This window comes from Lethenteron reissneri, chromosome 27 (assembly GCF_015708825.2).
Source record: "Lethenteron reissneri isolate LAM-NWPU_2019-01 chromosome 27, ASM1570882v1, whole genome shotgun sequence".
NCBI lineage: Eukaryota > Metazoa > Chordata > Hyperoartia > Petromyzontiformes > Petromyzontidae > Lethenteron > Lethenteron reissneri.
The window spans coordinates 3,212,824-3,237,670 of record NC_083805.1 but is presented as its reverse complement, the minus strand read 5'-3'; the positions used below and the strand labels follow the sequence as shown (position 1 = coordinate 3,237,670).

Sequence of the window (24,847 nt, the reverse complement as noted above, 5' to 3'; positions counted from 1 at the left end):
ATGATTTTGAAGTTTATTACATCGCAGGATCGTGAGAGCGTCTTTGGTGGGGGGGGGGGGGGGTTGGAGGTCTTTAATCCAGCAGTGGATCGACCACGGCTGATGATGATGGTGTTTTGGGAGTTGCGATTCGACGATCTGTCGAACGCTTGGCGAAGGAAGGTGGTGAACGCATTAAAACGGCGGCGCGGGCCGGTGCTCGACGCGTCCTGCCGCTGCAGGTTCAGACCGCTGTCGTTTCGTGCACCGTTTGACATATTCCACCTTCCGGAACCGCGGATTGCGCAACCGAGCGAACGATACGGAAGCGGCCAGCGTTGTGGTCCATCGATGGGCTGGCTGTAAAGAAAACCTCGCTCCTAAAGGACATACCTGTCTTGCGTTGCGCAGATACGCGCCGCCAAACGGACACTTTCTTTTGAATACGCCATATTTTTAAGTTTTGCCGTGTGCAAGCAGGTTTATAAGCCTCTTTGAAATCTCTGAGCGATAGTTGTGTTGTTCCGTTGGCGTGTGTTTGCCTTATCAATGCTGCCCAGTGGCTTTCTTTGGGTTTGGCCAATTTTGTTATATCTTGACGCTGCTGGAAGTTAGACATTCCCCCAAAATCATAATGTTTCGCGCGTCCGAAATGTGTCCGTCCAGTGGCTCATAATGTATTTCTGTCAAATATTTAGGGGAGTTGGGGCAGGTTTTAACGATGTCATTTATTTTCATGAAATATTATTGACCTGCTTGAACCCGTTGGCTGCAGGGTTACGCCACAGTTTCAAATTTCATTAATAAGAAAATGACTAATTCTCTTCCGAGCCGACATAATTTATAAGCAGTATATCGCGCCTAGCGGTGTGCATCTGTTGAAGATGTTCTTTTCATCGGAGCACATTAAGCATTTTTCGTCCCACTTGATGAACACCGCCATTTACGTTATTTGTTAATTCGAACTGGTAATGTGTGTGGGGAGATGTTACTCCCTCGGCTGGTATGTGGGAGGTCGTGGGTTCGATCCCGACCCTGACGCCTGCTCCTGTATACATGGGGGTTTGCATGCTCTCTCTCCCCGTGGTCGCGTGGATTTTTCTCCACGTCCCTCCATTTTTTTCCCTCCACATTTACAATTAATATGCATTGGGACTATTTTGGCCTGCTATACATTTTTACGTGGTAATGATAAGCCACTTTGTTGGGCTGTCATTTGTGGTCAGGTCACTTCTGAAAAAGAGCTGTATAGCTTAGTGGGCCTTACCTTGTAAAATATATATAGTTAAGATATCTTTTTCCAAAAGTCTTTTATTGAACAAATGCTTCAGGTACACACCGAGGGCATGTAGGGGAATTGACATCAGAATAGACACAATCCGAAGTACAAAGACCTCTCCACAAATCTGGCTGTCGCCTGATGAAGCAAGTTGTAATTAATAGTGAAACGTCGTACTCGGATTGTAAATGTTGTGGCTTGGCTCTCATGTTCTCAAAGCAGCGTTTGTTTGTTTCAACAAACACGGACATATATAGCCTCCTGTCACAGCAGCCCTTTTGCCCACTTCAGCAATTGTTTCTTGCTGTGGTTGTCCCACCTGATGACGGACACTTGTGTTGCCCCTGAAACGTCGTGATTTAATTAATTTTATTTTATACTTACGTGACTTTACGAAAGAACCAAAGAGTTAACACGGACCGTTTCGACCTTGGGTCTCATCGGCAGCTTGTTACGCTGAGCCTGCCGGGTTGGCCAAGTTGTTGAGCCTGTTTGGTCCGCCACTACTTTTGTCCGGTGAGCGTGTGGCACTTCTTAACACGTTAAAAAAGAAATTGGCATGTCAGCTATTTCAAATATTACTTTGCCCGGGACAGTTTTGTCAGTTGCTATTTCCAGGAGTAATACCCACAGTTATTTTCTCAACCACATTTCACCCGCTCGTCGACAAGCACCTTGAAAACGTTGTTGATTTTTTGACGGTTGGTTGACAACGTTTCAACTTCAGTTTTACTTCCAGATATATTTCGGCCTTTCTGAGAATCTCACCTGCCATTGTCGTTGATAATAAATTCGCCGTTGCCTTCAATTTACACTAGATGTACGTTCAACCACAGTCAGTTAACGTTTGAAAGTTCAGATGCTAGTCAGGGGGTGGGGGGGGGGGGGTTTATGTTGAACTTGTTCTGCACCGTACGTAGCCAACCGTGCTAATCGGAGGTGCTGGGGGGAGGCAAACTAAACACAAAAAGCAGTTCTCAAGAAATGAGTTTTCAATCTGTATGATTTAAAAGTGCATAGCTCCAGTGGCTTCCTAATGTTGTAAGGAAGAGCGTTCCACACGACCGCAGAATCGCATTTGAAAGCGCGCGATGCAGTGACCGTCTTTGTTCGATGGCGAGCCAAAAGCGAGGATGACCCGAGTTCACATGATGGTTAGTTTGACTTGGCCCATCATCCCTGCCGGCTTGACAAGTGGTTATCCTCGACGTTGACTCGCCGCCGTCATAGAAACGTGGAATTTTCCACCACGGGCTCAGGCCTGTAAACGGGGGAAGAGCAACCGCTTCGATGCTCGTTTGAGCCCGGGCATCGTCGTGACATCCGCTTAAACGCATTTCGCATTCTAAGCAAGGGCCCTGTACGACGCGCCTATCACGTGCGCACACCACTTGAACGCAACTTGCTCGATTGGTTTGCGGAGGAAGAGAGCCGTTGTTCGTCAAGTGGTTGCCTTCTCATCGTTTTGGGGGGGCGGGTGTTGGGGGGGAAATTGCGGATTGCTCGAGTGGCATCGGGGTAATTTTAAAGCTTTTTACTTTCGCCGAGTGGACAAGGAGGAGGCTGTTAATGAAATAAAAAATGCGCTTCGAAATCCCTCCTGCGTCCCACTTGATATCCAACGTTAAATTGTCTAATAAAAATGTTTCATTTTGCTCATTAATATTTTATTAGCGATTTTTTTGTTGCTTGAGAAACGTAATGGCTTTTGCAGATTGTTATCTTAAAAACGTAGGATTCTGCGCTAATGTTTGTGGGAAGCATTTGCCGAAACAAGGCGACATCGGACCGCATTGGCAGTGACATCAGTGTAATGAGCCGCTCCGCCATTGACAAGGCTCAGTGAAGTTGAAACCGGTACAAGGTTGTTGTGTGAATCTGAAACATCTTTGATGGTCACGAGCCGTGAGGCTATCCACTGCTGGATGAGGCTTTCCCCCCCCCCCCCCGAAGCCGTCGCCATCTCTCACACCCTCGCGATGCGACGATCCGCAAAATAGTTCCTGCGCACGAGCTAATCTCATCGCTCCATCTCCGCGGTCGGCTTGCCGTTTTGTGGCGCCTACCTTTTATTTGGTCACAACCACGTCTCGCGATGCACAGTGCTTAATAAAATATGAAGAGGCAATGATGTGGTGGGGAAACATGGGATAGAGGACTCAATGATAACCCGGTAGGGGGTGCGAGAACCACCCACGGAGAAGGAGGTGTTGGGGGTCCAAAATTAGAAAATTCGCACACCGCGGATGACTCAATTTGGTTTATTACACGGTAATTCCTCGCTTAACCGAATCAGAATCTTTATTTATCCTGGAGAATTACGATGAGCTATGAAGTTATTTTTTCACAGATGTTACAACAGCAAAACAATACAACAACAAAAATCAACAAACAATACGAAAGTCCACAAACTATACAACTACTGCTACTTGCGTGAAACTTGGAAATACTGTTCACAGCATCTGTGTGAGATCGCGTAAATATAAATGCGTCGTTAAACCCTCCACCACCCGACACAGCCAATTAGTAAGGTTTGTCACGTAAACAGAACATGCCATTTCATTACTCGTACAGCACACCGGTGTGTTGGAGAGCACATCCACAACATTTACAATCTTGAGGATGATGTTTCGCCAGTAATTACAACCGGCATCATCAGGCGGCAGCCAGATTTGTGTTGTCACGTTCTGTTTACGTGACAAACCTTACTTATTGGCTGTGTCGGTTGGTAGCGGGTTTAACGACACATTTATATATTTACGCGATCCAACCCAAAAAACCTGTATTATGGATGATATTGATCGCGAAAGCCTCCGACGTGTTAAACTGTTTACGGCAATCATCGCCCCCTTTTACAGGTAAACTAATGCCCTTATGTCGATCTTACAACTAACATTAATTCCTTGTCTCACCTGGTTAAACAAAACAAATGTCATTTGAAGCTTGACTTTTCCCCCGACGGAGGTTGTGTTGACAGTAGGTTAACTCACGATTTATCTGGGGCAATGGTGGAGAGGTATGGCCGGGCTGTAAAACTAAAAGACGAATCTTGTACGAAGCAATATGCAACGTTAGGATATGCCGGCATGTTGATATCGTTTACCCACGCAGAATGCGTCGCCTGTTTTAGTATTGAATTAGAATATTAATCGGTCACCGAGTGACAAGTGAGGGAGCGATTAATAATAGAACCGGCGCACGAATGAGCGGGAAATATTCCGTACCGTGATTTTTTCCCCCCGTTTTTTTTTTCACTCACGCGGTTAATCCGCAACCCGGGTACTCGGCACGCGGATAATTCTTATTACAAGTCAGTCAACATTCTGGACACTTTCGCAAACGAGATGTTCCATCTCAAACGATTTATCTGGAGAAAGATTCCAATAAATGTATTAGTAAATGTGAATGCACCTCTTCATTATGTGTGTGTGTGCATGTATTGTGGTCGCACACACACACACATGTAATGCCGGGAGCGGTAATGTAGCAGTTATTGCGTTGCGCTACGAACCCGGCGAACCGAGTTCGATTCCGGTGATGGACACCCACACCAGCGACGATTATTTGAACTGGTTCTGGGCTTCCTTTCAGTGGACTCGGTCACAAATGAGTATTTTGTGCGGTGTGTAAACATCGCCACTCGGGAGACAAAGGCATCCGGGTGTGGTGCTAGGCAACCACCCCCTCGTGCGCTGTTCCGGCCTTCATAGGTGAGGTGCTACTCACTAACAGCACTTGCCTGTACAGTTTGTTGAGGCTATACCTGGAGGGAGGGGGGAGGATTGATCCTTGTCTTTGTGTCGTGCGTGCACAGCGGCCGTGGCGATGTACTACGGCTACTACGTGATGCCGGACGGCACGTACATCCAGGGGCCGCCGCCGCCGGCACCGGCGGCCGACAAGATGTCCGAGTACGCGTACGGTGCTCAAGCCACCACGCTGCTTGCCCCTCCGCCACCGCCGGGGCTGGCGCCGCCGCCACTGTCGTCGTCGTCATACCTTTCGCTCCCGTCAGACGCAACCCAGGGGACGGACACGACTACCACTGCCAACAACGCTGACACCGCCGACACTGCTAGCACCGCCAACACCGCCAACACTTCCAACACCGCCAACACCGCCTCCGCCGCCGGCACGATTGTCGTGACCGCCGCCAGCTCCGTTGGTGCCAGGAACTCGGCGCAACCGATCGTGACCCCTACGGCTGACGCCTTGGCCACGAGGTACCCGGGGTCGAACTGGCAATGTGCCGCTTTGTGGCTATAGTGGCAAGTTTACATTGTTTATTGTTCGTCAGAACGGTATAAGGGATCGTTATTTATCCAGGATATCATCGCTGAGCCTCGACCACAAATCTAAACAAACAAAAAAAATGATTGCCGAGAAAATCCCCGACTCGTACGAGGGTGGTAACGCGTTGACGTTTTTCGCGCAGATCGATAAAAAAATTAATTTATCGCGCTGCCTTTCTCCTGGTCGCCTTGCAGCCCAGCCTGATGGGTTTTGTAAACGATCCGCCAAATATTTCCCCCCCAACGTTCTTGATCCACAGGCATTGCGTCCCCACACACAGCTGCCGGCATGCGCGTTTTACGGCGCTTCCGAGCTACATCCCTAATTTTAGCGTGGTGCGAGTGAATGTTTGCGTGGGGGCCACGCGAGATGTTAACTACCTTGCCTGGTATACAGGAGGTCGTGGGTTCGATCCCGACCCTGACGACTTGTCGTGTAGATTTTTCTCCGGGTCTTCCGGTTTTTCCCTCCACATTTAGAATCAACATCATGCCAGGCCGCTTCTGAAAAAGAGCTATACAGCTCAGTAGGCCTTACCTGGTGAAATAAAAATAGTTTTTTTTATAGTGTGTCACCATTACCCTCCCACCTCCTACCTCACCCCCCCCCCCCAGTGCAGCCATCCCAGCGTGATCCCCCTGCTGCCCCAACGTGCAAGCCCGTCATCGACAAACTCATCGACAAACTAATTTTAGCGTCGTGCGGGTGAATATTGTGTGTCACCCCCGGCCCCCCTCCACCGCCCCCCCTGCAGCCACACGGCGGCGATCCCCAGCGTGATCCCCCCGCCGCCCGACGTGCAGCCCGTCATCGACAAACTGGCGCAGTACGTCGCCAAGAACGGGCTCGAGTTCGAGGACGGAGTCCGCTCTAAGAACGACCCCAGGTATGCGAAACGGTCCAGAGCCCTTGGGCCGCTCGTCCGCCGCCAGCCGCCGTGGCGTTAACGATTTTTTTCCCCGCTCGGTGCGGAAGCGCATAACGCAGAGCTACCTCCGAGATCCCTTCAATGTGACCTGGTTGACACCGTGAGGGGGAGAGGGGGGCGTGGGTGGGCATGTGTGTGGGAGGGGGGGGGGGACAGCGTTTGTCCATCCGTTCTGCCGCTGGGAGAGTGACGTTTGTCTTGTGAGAAGTCAAGCCGATGTTTTTTTTTTTTTACTCGCCAAGCCGGACTTTCGCCAAATTAATTTTATGCGATGCCAATTTCTGGTGATTGAGTTGAGACCGTTGGTGCGACGGTTTCCTTGCTCACAGGGGTCAATGGGGAGTGGCTGTCATCTCTGTTCTAAGGCCTGAGTCGGCTGTGGAAAGTCAGTCCCGTGGCGAGGGAAAAAGAACTCAAACAGTTCAACGAGACTCGCGTAAAACGGTTCATGAGACACTTCCCACCCCCCCAACACATTAATACAAAAACGTGGAGCACAGTGTACCAGATAACGCATTCTTGGTAAGCGATAGACCAATAATGGGAGACCGAATGTTTTGTGTTACACGCGGGAAAGCTGGGCGTCCCAACGAAAACATCCGGCTCAAAAGTGTTTTGTTTTTCGTAAAATATTTAGGGGATTTTTTTTTTATCTCGTCGTAATCATGACTGCGCGTTTCTAATAACGTTTGCGATAAAATATTAACGACGGCCTCGGCAGCAGCGGCAAATGGCCGGTCCGTCAACGCATTCTTAATTTAACAAGAAATAAACGGCACGCGGCGTTCGCGCTTCGCGGCACAGCGTGCCCTGGCTACGAGCGGGGAAAAAGAATAACAAAAAATAATCTGCCTCGTGTTATGGAAAAAGGTGGATAAACCCTCCCCCCCCCCCCTTTAGAATGCGATCGACTAAATGTATCGGGTCTATTCTTAAATCTCGCCACTGCAAATCCTATTTGAGTGCTCCATGGAGTGCTCCGCGTGCCGCAGATGTGTAAGTGCCGCCGTGGAGAACATGTTTTATTGATGCGCGCGGAAGGCGATGGGAATGGATGGGGGGGTGGGGGAGTCGTTGAAAGGGAAGCGAGCGCGCGCCCGCCTCATCTTTCCGTTGTCCCAGGTGGAATCATTCGGCTGTGAGTCCGCGCGCAGCTTCTAACCCGGAGCTTCAGAGATGTTACTCGCTGACAGCAGTGGTGACGTTTGTTGACGACAATTGCTACCCAGTTCTCTGTGAGATTCCCTCGTTTTATCGCTGGACTTCCCCCGCTGCCCAGAAAATATTGATGCGGCGGAAGGTTATATTTGCAGGACGATTGACGCTCGGGCGCTGTCTCGTGCACAACAGTAACTGGAAAAAAAATACTTTTTTGTTTGCGCGGTGTAAATTGCAGTTAAGAGCATGACGTGGTTTTTCACGGAAATCTTGATAATGATCTCGTCAGCTTTGGCGGTGTCAGTAACTCAATGCCCACACAGATATTATGCCGTGGCTTGCAAATAAATGCATTTCCACACCCATGTAAGGGCACATTGTTAAATTCTTGTACAGCCTTGGCCAGAAGGAATCGAACTCTGGGACCTCATCGAAGAGCGCTAAATACCACACCACATTTTTGCCTATCCGCCCTATTATCGTTGCTTCCTTACACGCGACACCTTGTCCCAACACGTGACTTGTAATGCTCATCATCATCAACAACAAGCAAGTTGCCTTTATTCACGTTTGCACGCGTTCTAGTGAACGCATTCTAGTGGACGCATTCTAGTGGACGCATGCAGCTCGGGCGAGGGCTTCATCACGCCGTGCGAGTGCTCGTGGGGGTTATTCGACCATGCTGTGCCACGTTGGCCTTTGCAGGTAGCATAGAAGTACGGTGCATATTTTCTGCAGGGGAGTCTGTCGCGTAGCCACGCCTCCCCAAGGGCTTCCCGTGTTGTGAATTTCAGCAGGGTCGGTGTAAAGAGGGCTGTTGGGGGGTGGACACTGCACCACCTAATGCCCATTCGGCACCCCACCCCACCCAAGTTCACGCTTTCGTGGTGAATCATTGTTACAGTGCCCCTCCCCCCCCCACCACAAACTGCGGTAATGAGATGTTAACTACCTCGCCTTGTATATACAGGAGGTTGTGGGTTTCGTCCCATATCTCTGTCCCCGTGGTCGCATGGATTTTTCTCCGGGTCCTTTGGTTTTTCCCTCCACATTTAGAAACATGCTATTAAAGTATTTGGCTAAAATCAAATTGCACATCATAAGCCACTTTGTTGAGCTATCATTTATGGGCAGGTCACGTCTGAAAAAGAGCTAGACAGCTCAGTGGGCCTTACCCTGTAAGATACAATATAGTTTATAGCTCTATTAGCCCCCACCATCTGTGAGGAGCTGGAGCCGGTTCTGAAAGTTGGGCACCGACCGGTCTGACCACTATCCCTAGCCCAACCCTGCTTATTGTCTTTCAAAATCGGGACGTGATTGGGCCACTTTCCGAGCAATTATCTCAAAGGCCGGAATCCCGTTCACGTTTTGGAAGTGTTATTTTTCTCTGTTCGTCCGGTTGGGGGCAAAGGGCCAAGTGTTCTGTGAATTCGGCCCAGCGTCGAGCGAGACTGAATGTCGTAATGTTGGGGGAAGTAGGATATCTCTCAAAATAATCATAATAATCTTCCGTTGTCTGAAACCACCCCCTCTGCATTAACGTGGCATCAAATGATGTTAGATGCCGTTTATTGGCAGCGGAGCCGATAGTTAAGTGCTGGCTGATTCCCCCTGTAAACTGCGTGTAAATCAGGATACCTGGCAGCTTGCCTGTGTAACAGACTGATGAGAGTCAGAGATGTCTTAACCAGTCGGGAGTATTGCCACTTGCTCCGAATGCACTCGGATATTCGAAGGGAACGTATTATCCGCTTGTCTGCTTTGTGATATATATTCTCCGCAACTACGCGAGTGATTATGCTGAGCCCTGGTTGTTATTTCGTTCGTTTGATGAATCGCAGCACCTGGTGCATTGCCAATATGAGACCGGCGTGTAGACCAGGGGTAGCATCGTCAACTACACCGCGACAAATGTGGCCTGCAGGCGTCGTCGATTTGCTCGCGACAACTACGCAGCGATACGATATGTAACAACACCAACGATGTGTAACACAACACCCACCCCCTTGCTCTCGCAATTGTGTCTGCTTCTCCCACTAAAATTATTTTTGTTGTTCCGCCACCTCTCGTTTTGTGCGTGTTCGTGCGCTTCACTGGCAGCAATTGTCAAATGTATTATTTAGACCATTATCTTGGTCCCGAGATGGCTCGGGAGGAAGCCGGCACAAAGCGGCGCAGCGATTCCCGGGAGGGGAGGCGTCACCGTTTGGCAGATGTGTGGTGTCTCGCACTCGCCCCCTCCACCGCCCCCCCACCGCCCCCCCCCCACCGCCCCCCCCACAGCCCCCCCGAGCGATGTTTTGGCCACACGGGGGCCCTGTGGATTTACTTTTATGTTACGACCATGCGGCGTTAGTGGCGACGGCGGCGTGTCTCACCGGTGCAATTCTCCCCTCCTGCTGCAGGTTTGACTTCTTGCAGTCCTGGCACTCGTACAACGCGTATTACGAGTTCAAGAAGAACTTCTTTGTGGAGAAACATGGCCTCCTGCCTCTCACGGTACGTGCGTTGCGACGAGCGTGGCGTTTTTTTTTTCTTCCCCCGCTCGCCCGCCGGGCATTTTGCAACAAGGTTCATAAATCTGTTTTGCGGTCCACCGTCAGGTGTCACCACCGCATCAATAGCTTTAGTCATTATATCCAGTCTCGTCAAAATCATCATCGGCAGTTGTATTCAATCCCCACTGCCGGATGAAGGCTTCCTCAGCAGCCGTCGCCATCCTGCACGGTGCCGTGGCGTAGTGATCCGTCGGGCACCTGTACACCAGATGGTTTTTTTATTCGCGCGCCCCCTTGGATGTATTCTCGGGTGAGTTCCGTCCTTTGGCTGCCATTCCCTCATTCGCCTTGATCACCGGCTATCACCCCGATGTGTCCTGCCCAAAGCCATTTGGTTTAAAATATGCACATGATAAATAAACAAAGAAACTTCAGTTCGGCCCAATAGTATTATGGGAAAAGCCCACTGCACTTTGCACGGTAGCAATGTGCACAGCACTGCGTAGGATTTTGTGATTGTACTTTTCATGAATGTTCAACGTCTTTCACACCGTATGCAGCCAACTGGTCTAATCGGAGGTGTGTGCGATCGTTGTGCTCTCGGGTCGTGCATTCTTTCGGCACGATGTCCGACGTTTCGATCCGCGTGCCGAGAGCTTCTTCTGTTCGTGAAGCTTCCAGCGCGTGCGAATAATTTCTCGGCGCGCGGGGTTGAACCCCGAGCGGTGCGACGAACATCACGCGGTACAACCTGAAAAACACACCAACGAGTTAGTTGTGTGTAGCCATCTCCTGGAGTGAATAAGTAAATTTATAAACGCGCAGCTCTTACAACTTAGGTGATCACGAGTGTGCAGATTATACACATTTGTTCGTTGATCCGAATCAGAATAAGATGTTCAAACGCCAAATAGATGCCTTTTGCAAGGTATTAAGTCTGCATTAACTGCGTTAGCCCCACGTACTTGTGGTGAAATGCAAACAATGTCTGATAATATATGCCTTGTCTTTGAAACTGATTGACCTACCTACACCAGAGAAGCCTTCTTTATGGCCGAGTCCCACCCTTGTCAGACCAGAGAACAACGCCAAAAGACAAACGGGACAAAGACAATGCCACGCGTATCAGAGCATTTATAGCTCGGGGTGAGCAGCTATATCATGGGACCTTTTGCCAATATAAAAGTATGAAAAATAAGAATAGGTTTGACCCTTTCTGGAAATAAAACTCTGATGTTAAGATGTTCAAACACCAAATAGAAACCCTTTTCAAGGAATCAAGTCTGCATTAATGTGGTGAACATGCAAACAAACTTTGATAATATATGTGTGGTGGTCAAGGTTGACACCAAGGTTGACACAGGTCACACAGGTCACACAAGCTAGGGGAGAGGTACGTACCGGTCTGGACCGGTCCGGACCGACAGGGACGAGAGGTGGTTGGAACCGCTCTGAGGGGAGGGGGCTGGCGAGAGCCAGGGCCCGAGACACCCCCGCCCCTCAGAGAGAGGGGATATAAGACGGCTCCCGGAGAGCGGAGGGGTCGATCTCAGGAGAAGCTGAAGGAGGTGCGGCCGGAGATCCTGGACCCCCAAGCCTCGAGGATGCCGCCCCGCTGGAACTGAGTGGGCTGAGTAGCTGTAGGCTAGGGAAGGAGAGTAACAGAGTAGCTGTAGGCTAGGGAAGGAGAGTAATGAGAATAGAGCCGGAGGCTGTACCTCCCTAGGTTGTGTGGTTGGACTGTTCCCCCAGTGAGTCCTGAGGACTAGTGTTATTGGAATAAAAGCGTGTGGCCTCTACGAAGTCTCGGTCTCATTCAAGAATACTACATATGCATAAATATCTATACTACCCGGCTTCGCCCGAGACTTGGATTCTTGTGTTGGATTAATAGACGCCCTACGCGGAGGGTTGGGGGGGGGGGGGGCGATGCGTGACGTCAGCAGGCACACTTCGTGACGCTGCCGCATGCGGGTGACACAAAAGTCATTTTTATACATTTTGCATTATGTACATTCTGGAAGCTATCCACATGCCAAATTTCAAGTTTGTTGCATGTCGGGAAGTGGATAGAGCATGGCCGCTACTGATGACTCAATCGCAAGTTGCTGCATACTCGTAATCTGAGATCGCCCCAACTCAGACCTAGTTCTTATCCTTCTCCATGTGTTCATAAGGGCAGCCCCCCCCCACTCCACCCTCTTCCTCCACCACCCCCACGACCACATCCATCCTGTAACCACCCTCCCCTCCCCTCCCTGCTCACGCCCCACTCCTGACCAGGCTCCCGCTCTGCGCCAAAACTCCTCTTATCCCTCCGGGCGATGAGCGCCTCATGTTGACATCCCGGCAACAGGTCACAGGCTCGCTTCATCTCTCGCGCACACACTCGCACAAAAGACAAAGGTCTCCCTCGTGTAGCCTTGTCCAAAGACCGCTGGGGCAAGTGCCGTTCGTGAGTGCCTATTTACGGTCAGCACGGCACACAAAAATAGTGTCACGATCGGCGGTATGCCGGGCCAAACCGTTTGTCCTCCCACGTTGGCGATGTTTACATACCACGCCAAATACTCCTTTGAGGCTGAGTTGGCCAAGGGGAAGGCCCAGCGCTGGTTCTGATAATCGCCACTGATGTTGGTTGCGGGCAGGAATCAAACTGGCACGCAACCGAAGACGTGCACACACCGTATAGCCATGTGGACTGCGTGGCACATAGAGGTTTGTGTGGTCAGCAGTATAGCCAGCCACCTTTGTCTACTTCACGCCGGTATGTACACACTGCATCGATGACTAATTTGAGGCAGAGTCGAACTAGGGGAGGCACAGACTAGGTTCTGATACCACTTGTAACTGACGATGCGGATCAGTAGAAACATCGAATTCCCATATTGCCACGCCTGCACACACCACTCTGCACCGCACTACCCATACACACAGACACCAGGACCCCAATCTGCACCGCACTGCCCGTGCACACGCTCGCACACGCTCGCACACACCACTCTGCAGTGAAGAGTTTTTTTTTTGTTCCTGCTGGCGGCAGATGGGAGTCAAGTGTGTCTGGGCTCTTCCAGCCTCTGCTGACGGAGGCATTGAATGCCACGTGAACTCCCCTCTCTCTCTCGTCTGCAAATTCTCTGGCGCAGTTTGTCCCAACCGGCGGGACCATCGGTTATAGGAATCTGCCAGCGACGGTGCCCTGCTCATTGCCTTTGTGACACGGTGTTTGATAGAGGATGATTAATACGCCTTAACCTTTAGCCCTCGCATATCTGTGTTTATTTCAGTGTTGGAGGTGTTATCAAATTTCCGTTGTGTGGGTGTGTGGTAATGTCACTTGAACCAGCGAAAGCTACGTGCGAACTGACACAAGCGTACCCTTTCACTTTTTTTTATACGATACACAGCCGATTGCATTGTGTTAGTTTAGGGATAAACTTTTGCATGCACAGTGAACGTATCAACACCATAACACTCTGATAAGCGTTGACATTTGTGTTCCCCCCCCCCCCATCCACTCACACCCCGAGTTGTCCTAAGCAATATGATGAGTTTCCTCCGCCTCCCCGCCCCCCGAAACGTGCTGTGCCCTTTTTACCCATGCGTCTGTGTCCTCCGCTTTGTTTACCGTCGTCAGAAAACCCCTTGATTGCTTCAGACAAGCGGCATTTGAATAATAAAAACACGCATCGTTTTTTGACGTGCAAGTTTAACGCGCACGCACACACAAAAAAAGGATCGCAGATTAAATTACCAAATCCAGCGGCGTTGTTATTGAAATTCTTTTCACAGGAAGGCAGTGGGGCGGGTCTTGGGCTGCCTGACAGCTGCTTAGTGATGAGCCTGCTGCAAAATTGTAATGCTCGCAGGATAAAACAAGCCCCCGTGCGCGCGCCGAGGTAGGGGAGGTTGTGGGGTTTTTACTCGTCAAAGATAAAAAAAAAAGTCTTGCGTTGGGTGTTTTTTTTTTTAAGTTGAATTGCTGCAAAGCATCGTCTGTTGTACACGGACCCCCCCACTCCCCCCCTCCCCCCCCAGAGGCCACGTGATTGACGGACATGGCACCACGCTGCCTCTCTCTCTCTCTAGCACTCGGGGAGAAAAAAATACTTTTGTGTTTTAATGAGAAGTAATGATCGCTGGCGTAGAGGAGTTTTTAGGAATCCAAGCAGATCTGGTCTCGGTATGAAATCTCAGTCATGGCTAGTTCTCGCAGAGAGGTATTTATTTTAGTTCTATTAATCTTGCTTTCGCTGTGCGGTCGCGTGCTGTGTCTTTATGCGCGCGTGTGTGTGTTTATCTGTTGGAGCGATAGTGCGCGCTGTGATACGAACCCGGCGACCCGAGTTCGATTCCTGTTCGCGGCCAACATCAGTGACGATTATTTGAATCGGTCTCGGGCCTCCCCCTAGGTCGAATGTGTAAACATCGGCACCAGTGAGACGAAGGCGGCTGGGCGTGGTGCTGGCCACCCAGCCACTCCTGCGCCGTGCCGACTTCCATAGGCGCTACTCACGAACAGTACTTGCCCCAACAGTCTGTTCAGGCTATATGGGGGGGGTCTTTGTAGGTTACGTGCAGCAAATCGTTTTGCGGTGGTTTGCACGCTGCGCATTGACGGCCAACATCAGTAGCAAGTGGAATCGGACACAATTTTCTCTGGCCTACCGCGGAGGTTGACTCGGCCATGAATTAGTACCCGGTGCGTTTTGTAATCATCAGCTCTCGCGAAGCATACGTGTGACGGGGCCTCGTGCTGTACACACAACCCTATCGTGTGCCATGCTTGCATTCATAGTTGCTCAATTGCAGCACTTGCCCCGACAGGCTTTAAGGTTATCGCGGGGGGGGGGGGAATTGTTGACCGTATATGCGCGTGTGCCAGCATTTAAAAGTACGGACGTTTTTTGTTATTGTACCGTACTTTCTATGCTCTCGCTTGAATACAATCCCGCTCTTCACCAACCCGCACTGATCGTTGTGGTGACGTATGGCCAAACAACCACCATGACTCACATTGCATGGGGAAGGCCTCTTCCAGTAGTGAATTGACAAAGGGCTTTACATGTACTGTACTTGTGTGTGTGTGTGCGCGCGCGCGCTTATGCTGGTGTGATGACTGTGTGTGCGTGCGTAACTTGGTTTTGCCTACAGAGAGCACCAGCGGCGCAAGCGACCAATGGGACGGAACAGCAGGGCAGCGTCACTTCCACGGAGCCTCCGAGCGCCACCTCCGCCGCTGCCAAAGCCCCTAAAGCCCAAAAGAGTGAGCCCACGATGCCGTCACGACTCAGACCAAAACACGCTTTCGTGCTGAGCTAGCACCGTGGAGAGCCCGCGTCCAAAACTGCTTTTTTATTATTTCAACCGTTGGCGCAGTAGAGGGCACAGCTGGTGCATCCACCAGTCATCTTAGTCAACCCATGGCACCTTGGTCTGTCCCGTGACCTTCTGCCAGCACTGAGCCCTTTGACACTTCATGTGAGTGCACCTGGCCTGGCACAGGCACCCTGGTGACGTCACCGTCACTTCGTGACGAATGGTGGGTCTCAAGTCATGTTCCTCAGTTGGGTAACCGTGGCATATTCCTCAACTGAATCGTGACCCTGAATTGTGATAATGCGTCAAATCGTGCGAAGAGTGGGCTCAGAATCCGAATCTTTATTTTTGGAATGAAGGAGGAATCCAATGAGCGTTGAAGCTCTTTTTCACACATGTCCAGCAGGGGCGGGGTCAGCAAGTTACAACAACCAATGATACAAAAACACGATAGGAGTGTAAAATAGGTAAGAGGTAAGCAAGTCACGAAAAATAAATAAATGTTACGATCAGATGCTCCGTACCCTACCGCGCAGAACCTCTTAACCACCGCCGCCCTCTCCGTGTCCTCCACAACGCAGTCACCATCGCCCCCATAAGCTTCGCGATTCGTGCCAAAGAGCCCGAGGCTCTTCCCCTCGAGAAGAAGAATGCTCTGCTCGGCGACGACAGCGATGATGACGACGAGGACTTTCCGGACCCGGGCGGAGGCGGTGGCAGCGGCGACGTCGGCAGGGCAGCCACCGCCTCTCCCTTCTCCGCGTCCACCTCCAAACCCAACGGCGAGGGCGGCCACGGGCGGCCCCCGGCGGCCGGCAGGGTCGGGCCGCCCCACGGGGCGACGGCCGCGACAGCCGCGACGGAGGAACGCAGACCGCAGCTGAGCCAGGAGGAGATGGAAGCCAAGCTGGGTGAGTTTGCGTCACTGCCGCTGTCGTCGAAGTCGCACCGTTCGTTACATGTGCCGGCGGCAGAAATCGGTACCAACTAAGGTAGCAAAGGTTGAGTCGTGCCGATGAATTTATACGGCAGATGCGGATACCTGATGTAGAAATGCTAAATTAAAAACTCTCCAGTGTCCTGAACAGACCATACGATATATAACGACTCAATGCCCCGATCCACAAATACGAAGATAGACATTACAGCGATACACTCGGCTGCTCCTGATGCGGTTATCTCGCTTGACAACCTGAATGTGAAATTGTAGTTGTTGCTCTGCATCTACATCAGCCATTCAAAAGAAGAAGAATTATACAGCTCGGAATGAGAGTTGATTATTTAATAACCTCACTCGTTTCAAATGGATTTCACATCATTCGCGGTGATTGACTCTGTAAATATTTTTAAGACCGCCAAAGTTACGCCACCTCGGGTGGTACAGACAAGTGAGACATCTGGTCTGGGCTCGTGGACTTAAAACATGCAGAGTTCCCTAAACGCTGGTCCCCCCCCCCCCCATACCCAGGACTTGGCTTCTCACCGAATATTGTTTGGATCGCCGGTCGACTCAGAACATGCGGAATAAAACTCCCGAGGTAGAACGGCATGGAGGGAGTTTGAGCAAAAGACCGGCCGTTGCGTAGAGGATTAAACAGAATTAGACTTGGAATAGGCACGTGACTGGTAGCCCACAGCTAATTGCGAAAGGTAGTAAATACTGAATGCGTTGTGCCAGGTGTGGAAATATTTTCTGGGTCGCCAGGCAGGGCAGTCCCCGCTTAAAGTAACCCCTATCCATACTCCACCGTGGTGTGCGTCTTTCTGCAAAATCTTTTCAATGTTCTCTGTTCAAATGCAAACCATGCACCACCTGCGATCCCCACTGTGCCAGCTTTCTGCGTTTTGGCCGCCCGGCGCTCCGCGCGTTGTTATGAACGTCGCTTTCTCTGCCCTCCGTTGTTGTTGTTGTATGTATGTTGAACTTCTTTTGCACTGTACGGAGCCAACCGTGCTAATTGGAGGTGGTTGTTGGAAGGCGATTGCCTCCAGCTGCCCAGTGGTGTCTTTAATTCACAATCCTCCTTTCAACGACAAACATACAATGTGCAATGATATTACAGGGCCTATAATTGTCCAATTGTGTACCAGATTCTCGTTGCTTTGGTAATCGCCTGCTTAAATTACCTCTCGCCATCTCGGGTAAGACTCGCTCGAGAAAACCTTTTCCTGCCGTAGTTGTCCGTGCGGGAGAGTATTTGCGTGCGTGGTCATATTTCAAAAATCCTAATTGACTGCACCGGCTTCTCGTGTGTAAAACGGCGTGCCTAATTAGCGCGTTGCGTCCGACCGCACTCATCACAGGTTTTTTTTTTGTTCGTTCCGCAAATTCGTAATTGTAAAGTTTATCACCGACGTTTTCACCAACGTTTTCACCAGCGCAGTGAATATAAATTCGCGGAGAGAGACGATGACGATGCACAACTCTGGAATTGCAATCCGGAGGTAGAAGGAGGAACCGCGCAGGATCGTACAGCGTTGCGTACTCACGGTAGACCGACTGATAACAAAAAATCTGACAAATAGCCTTCTTAGGAAGGACGCGTCGTTGGCGGTGACGTCGGCCTTGCGGTCGACACTTGTGACACGTGGCAGCTTCCCGCCTGGAAATGGAACGATGAAATCGGCTCGTGTGGGCGGTAGATGTATGTTTTTTAAGCAAGTTGCTGAACCCATTCCCCGAGTAAGCTAATACGTTGTGCGTGGCCATCAACGGTCGGCACCGTTCGAGTTGTAATCGACGAGAGTTTAACGCGTTGCTCGAACGGAGCCAAGGGTTATATACTAGCTTGGGAAAGTAACGTTGGGAGGGAAATCGCAAAGTCGAACAGGATGTATGCAATGCACGACTGCGTGCGATAGCATGGGCTTGGGAGAGGGCTTCATGCAGCGGTGAATTGATGACGATGTTTAATTCTTGTAACTACCACCACTAAAAAGCTCGGCAAAAACACAAACCGTGCATTTGCTGACCGTGTGTATCGAGCAAATCAAAATGGTTGGTCAGACAGGTGGCCCACAGTCTAGACAGGAATTGGGTTAGCCTCAATCTCCAGGCGTACGTTTCGGGCAACAGCTGGTCGGTAAGTTGGGAGCGCGTTCGCTGTAACTCCCCTCGCTAGTCCTACCCTTGAGTCATCGGCTGTAATAAGCAGGCCCTGCCTTCCCTCCTTTCATGCCCCCCTTTCCAGGAGCCCTGGAATGATTGGGAGTGATGGTTAGCATTCATTAGTGTGGTTTCTGGCCCCGGTCCCTTTAAATGTTTAACAGTCTCTGCAGACACAGCCCTTGCTGTGTGTTCGTCATCAAAGGCAGTGCCGTGGAGCGGGGGGTGTGGGGTGGCAGTTATTACGCGGTGGGTTTTTAGGCCCTTGATTGAGACGCCGTCTCTGAACCCCACCCCCCACCCCACCCCCCACCACAGTTCGCGTCTGTAAATTTTACATTGGCTCTTTTGCACTTCGTCCACGGTATCGCATTCACGCGCTCGGGGTTTTGAGCGTTGAAAACTTCTCTGCGCCCATAGAACGCAAATCTCGGGGGTTCAGCAGCGTAGGAATATTCCTCCCTCCCCCCCCGCAGTGCCTGTTTACGCACTCGCCCTCGCTCGTGGTCTCGCGGTGTTCCCAGCCTGGCACAAGCGCTGTGGCGACGTCTATAAGTTGCCAGCGGCGCCCCTCCGCTCCTCCCCGTAGTCGTGTGCGTGCGCGCGCGCTTACACATTGGGCAAGCGGTGGCGGAGCGGGGAACTCAACGATGGTTGGAGTTCAACCTCCCAGCCACGGCTAACATCAGTGTCTGGGAAGTGTTACCAGAAGCACGATTGTGGGGAGGCGGGGGGGGTGGGGTGTTTGGGAAGACGCAGGCGGCCCGGGCGCACGCGATGCGCCAGCTACGACCCCCTTAAATAAGCCGGCGCTCGCCCCAGCCGTCGCTGAACGACTCTGTTGGGGTGTGGTGGGGGGGCGGGATCCCCGCGAGGCGTTTCGCTCGCCGCCGGTGTGTGGAACGAAAGGGGGGAGGGGGGGCTCTCGCTCTCGCCCGTGCCGCCCGTTCTTCCCAGGGCGGCGGCGGTGGTGGCGGTAGCGCCGCCGCCGCCGCGCTATATTTGGTCTCGTTATTAGGGTGCTCTCCGCAGAGGGAACCGTGCTTCCTCTCATTAATTACGCAGCTACCTGTCCTTGGCGCTTTTTTTGATTTCCGTGCATTTGTTAATTACGGTCTTCTATAATTATAGCGGTTTATGGAAGGATTTGAAAAGTCGACCCGATGATAAATTATGTCATTAGAGTGAGTTAGTGTTGGCTAAAAATAAACGCTTATGTGGGACTGTGTATTCAACCCTGAAATCGCATATTGGTGTTTTTTTCTAATTTCTTCGTCAAACGAAGAATCTCTTAAACGCTGCGGCGGCGGCAGCTTCTTCGCAATTAATCCTTTTGGCAACCCCCCCCCCCCCCGCCTACCCCCCCGTCACCCCACCTAAAACTAGCGAGAAACGCTTCTCCTTGAGTGCGTTCACTGGGAGTCGGCAAATAAGTGAAAGTCCTTCTTTAGCGTTCGCCGCGTAATTTCGTCAACGATGCCAAAAAATTTAATGCCCCCCCTCCCCCCCACGTCGGTTTGTTGAGGTCCTGAAGAAATATCCCGGCCCGTGCGAGCGCGGTAACATCATCCTCATCTGCGGGCACGCGGGCACATACTGTTCAGTCTCTGCGCCATAAGCACCACCAAGTGCCTCGCACTAATGAGGTCATTTTTTTTCTCCCACGAAACAAAATATTTGTAATGCAAATAAATAGAAAGGCGCGCACGGCCGCGGAGGTCACGAGGTCAGCGGTTGATGCGCGCTTGCTCGCAGATTGCCGGCAGTGATTATAGCGGTGAGCGTTTGTTTACCCAAGAGAGGCTCGCCCGAGTCTCCAGGACTCGTATTTCAGTAGAGGCTCCTGCTGCATTGGAATGTTTGGCCGATTCCACGAATGAGCCCGTTTGGGCTTTGTGTGGTTTAGGAAACCGGGTTGCGCGGAGAAAAAGGCTCGCCCGCGTGGACGTAGGGGATAACGCCCAAAGGCTCCTGCGCTCGTATAGGTTCTCCGCTTGGCTTTTGCGATGTTGCCGCTCGATCGTGCGTGTGGGTTGGACGTTGTTGCGGCCTCGAGAGCCAGGTGCGCGCGTGATTTTCTATTCTTCTTCCTGCACTGCCTGCCACCGGCCGCAGTGGTATTCGTAACGTTCGGCAGTTCCCTACGGGGCCGCAGAACGAGCTACGGATAAAGCTTTTGAGGGCGGGGCTCTTAAGTGCGCGCTCGCCCGAGCCACCCCCACCCATAAGCCTCGCTCTTCTTTTCTGCGCCTCGCAGCGAATTGCAGACGAGGCCAAGCTCGCCTCGAGAAACGTACGTCTATAAAGCCTCGAGCAAGCAAGAACACCGTACGTCTGTAATTTTTAGCGGCGGAATTGTCGACCTCCGAAGATGACGATGATGTCATCGTCGGGTCGGGATGAACGCATCTTCTGGGACCCCTAGATGCTTCTCCTACGCCTCAGAAGGCAGAGGGGCGCCCAGAATTACACCGCTTATCCCCCCTACTCCTTCATCAAGGTTTTTTGGAGGGTTAGATCGCGGAAATATAAAGTGTGTCGCTAAAGCCGCCAATCACTTCCACGCAGCCAATGAGTAAGTTTCGTCATGTAAACATAACGTGCCAATTAGTGACTACTTCAGCACACCGGTGCGTTGGAGAGTAAACCCACAACATTTACAATTCTAGTACTGTGGCGTTCTAGTGGTGATAGCCATATTTGTGAAGAAATCCTCCTTCGTTGAGATAGTCTGTTGGGCTTCATCCTTCGATCGAGAGATGGCACACACACACATGTCCTGTTCGTGTCCTTATTCTGCTTTTCGGTGTTCTCACGCTCTCTCGTTGAGGGGTCCTCCACTCGATTGGCTATGTACGGTGTGAAAGAAGTTCAACACACACACCACTTGTGCTCTGTTCAGTGTCAAGACGTCTCCCCCTCACCACCCTCTTAATAATAACAATAATGACATTTATAACACGCCAAGTCAGCGCGGAGCCAAACTCAAGGCTGCTCGAAAGCCTGACCAAACAGATAGAGGCCTTTAGATGTTTCTTGAAAGTCAGAGTGCCATTTGATGTTGCGGATGTGCAAAGGGATGTAGAGAGTTTCACACCGTGGGGGCGACAGCAGAGAACCGACGTGAGGCTGTAACAGTGCGAGACCTTTGGTGTCCGAAACAGATTTCGATTGACGCTGCTGCTGCTGCTGCTGCTGCGTAGGGTTCTACCGTGAGCCTTCAGTGCAAGGCGAGAGGAGTGAGGTGACGTTTGTTGGGGTGGTGAAGGCACGATGACAAAGGCAGGCACCATTTTATAATTCGGCCTCGGTTTTTTATCGGTGGGAAAAAAAGTGGTGTTCTGTTCTTTGTGTGCGTGTCTCCCCACGACCGTGAGTGTGCCTTTGCTCTCGGTAGTGAGGCATTTATGGGTAGGGGAGGGGGGAAGGGAAGGTTCATTTCCGCACCTCCGATTAGCACGGTTGGCTACGGTATGGTGCGAACGAAGTTCACCGTACGTACAAACGTGATGGCCTGGGGGGGCGGCGGCTGCTACTTTTATCGTTCCCGCGGGACAGAACGAATTTTGCTGAACGTTCAAAATAACATTCGGCCACGTCTCTGCGGCGTGGATGAGATAAACTAAGTATTTGCAAGGCTTAAAACGTCGCCTTTCTCGCGAGATGAAAGTGTTCTGAAATTGGATCGGATGCGAGGCAAATGTTCACGTCGGTTATTACATGTGTCTGTTGCTTGCATTTGAATATCCGTGCCTGTGCGCACCACCGCCACCACTCCCTACAGACACTGGCGAACGCGCACAGCCGCACCGTCAATATCACCGTCATCCGCTGCCTTTGTTGTGCCGCTCCGCGGGCGTGTGGGATGCTGCGTTCTAACGTGATGCTGTTAATCATTTATTTGCCACTTCCCACTGCACTCGGACCACCTCGGTGCGTTTTTAAATGCACGGTGCGTTTTGACTTAATATTAAGGGCGGGGGGGGGGGGGTGTTCCCTTTGTCAATTTTTTATTGATAGAGCCCACAGGGGACTTGACTGATTTTCTTTCCCTTTCATACGGACTCATCTTCCGCCGAGCTCCGAAGGTGCCGTGGGCGTCCTATTAGGCCGCGTTTTTCTCGTCGGGAGGACGTGCGCAGCGGGCGAAGCGGGTCGGGAGATACGACGTTACCGGTTTGTTTGTAGGCGCTGCCTTCGCAGCACCGACACCCCGTCCGTGTTATTTTTAGCCGAACAAAAACAAAAAAACTCGTAGCTTGAGATAGAGCAGCACAACCACCCCCTTCCCCCCCTCCCTTCGTCGTCGTGTCTCTCTCTGTCTCTCCAAAAGGATTTCGGAGAGCAGATACATTGGCCAGCATCTCCACTTGCCCTGTTGGCGTTGCTTTGTTTTGTTTTGCCAAACGGGGGTGGGGGGGTGTGCCCGATGACCGGACGCGCTTGAAGGAAAACATTAGCGCCTTCATCGAGAAACGTGAAAGCCCTCCTAGAGAGCGGGGGGTGGGGGGGGGATGGCGAATCGAGGGGTGGCTAAAGGCCTGTTGACGCGGGAGGGGTCTCCCGTTGCCGTTCATACGCGAAGCCGCTGCCTCCTTACGACGATGGATAGCTCGCGCTGCGGCTGTTTGGAGTTGATATTTTGACTGTTTTACTATTTGTTTTTTTTTTACCAGGTAAGGGCCTGCTGAGCCCGTATAGCTCTTTTTTTCAGAAGCGACTTCGTTATCGCAAGGAATAGTTCAACGGGGAGTGGCTTATCATCACGTGGAAATTTATAGCGGCCAAATACTCCAAAAACGCGCGATGTCGATGTGGAGGAGCTGGAGCAAAATGCACACGACCACGACAGAGAACACGAAAAACTGCAAATATACAGGTGTCAGGGTCGGGATTGAACCCACGACCTCTTGTACACTAGGCGAGGTAGTTAACAGCTCGCCACCGTGGCAAGCGATGAGTGAGCGTTGTGGACTTTGTGACTTGGAGAAGGGAACAGAGTTGGTTATCTGGTTAGTGTCGACTGTGGTTTCCTGCACAAGGTTTGTGCTTGTAACAGATAATGTCTGGGAGCCTCACAATTTGCATAGACGTTGCTGATTCATCATCGTTATCATGAACAGCAACAGCACCAGCAGAGCAACAGTCATGATCTATCCATGACTGGATGTGGCCTCGCCTTGCGTTCCACTTCTCACGGTCTCGCACTGCACTGATCCGTCCAGCTCCTGCACCGCCACCGGCCATTGTACCTTCTAGCCCGTGACCTATCCTGCCCAAGCCTCCCCCGCTCACTTTCCTCGACGGTCAGCATGGAGAGAGAGGTCACGTGCGATTGAAATTCCAGTGGGAAAAACTCGCGCAGCCTTGTTCGGGCCAACTGCAGCCGAAACTTTTTTCTATTTGCCGTAGAATACAATCATCTTCGGCCCGATTTCAGATTATTTGAAAGGGGTGGTGGGGGTGTGGGGGTGCTGACCACGTGTGGTCTGTGGCACCTGGTGTGACCGATGGAGGATGGGCAGGGTGTCTGGTTCTGTAACCGGACTCGAGAAATTCGACTCCAGGTGGGTGCAGGCAGGCCACCGAGACTTGTGCCGTCACAGATGGCCACGTCGAGTGATTGATATTGTCGAGAAATCTGGCATTAGAGGATCGGGGGGGCTGGTGGCGGTGTGCAGACGTAGCATGCTCACCATCCTTTGTTTCACAATAGCTTTGTAGCAGATGTACGCAACTCTGGCTGTTGCCTGATGAGGCTGTTTGTAATTGCCGGAGACGCGTCAAAAGTACTCGATTTGTAAACGTTGTGGGTTTTAATCTCCCAACACACCGGTGTTGCTGAACTAGGAAGGAAATGGTCACGTTTTGTGTACGTGACAAATCCTTACTGATTGGCTGTGGTTTGGTGGTGGCGGGTTTAATGACACATTTATATTTACACGATCTAACCCAAAAATATCCCTCTATTGTAGACGTACAATTACAGTGGACTCTCGATTATCCACGCTAATGACAGAGAAGACGGCCGCGAATTCATTCAAAATCGTGGATAATCCAAAAATATCAAATACCCGATGCCAAAAATTATGTTTAAGTTAAGAAAATTGAGTTTGCTAATGAACAAAACAAACACAAGACTCCCACCCACAAAGTGGATGATAGCAGAGCCACGCCAATCAACATCAATCAAACTCTGCCCACCGTTGTAAAGTTATGGCAACTACTGTACTGTTGAGGCGGTCACATGGATTTCAGATCAACCTGAGCAACATATTTGTTCA

The 24,847-nt window shown here is 51.2% G+C and overlaps 1 protein-coding gene across 1 annotated transcript in view; it reads left to right on the top strand.

The window, feature by feature from the left end:
* Positions 1 to 24,847, top strand: part of SFSWAP (splicing factor SWAP) — a 50,883-nt gene that overhangs the window by 19,436 nt on the left and 6,600 nt on the right. The window contains exons 9-13 of the mRNA XM_061561118.1: positions 5,073 to 5,481; positions 6,306 to 6,437; positions 10,046 to 10,139; positions 15,293 to 15,404; positions 16,039 to 16,368. Coding sequence (XP_061417102.1) covers positions 5,073 to 5,481; positions 6,306 to 6,437; positions 10,046 to 10,139; positions 15,293 to 15,404; positions 16,039 to 16,368 — 1,077 coding nt within the window. The remainder of the gene's footprint in view (positions 1 to 5,072; positions 5,482 to 6,305; positions 6,438 to 10,045; positions 10,140 to 15,292; positions 15,405 to 16,038; positions 16,369 to 24,847) is intronic.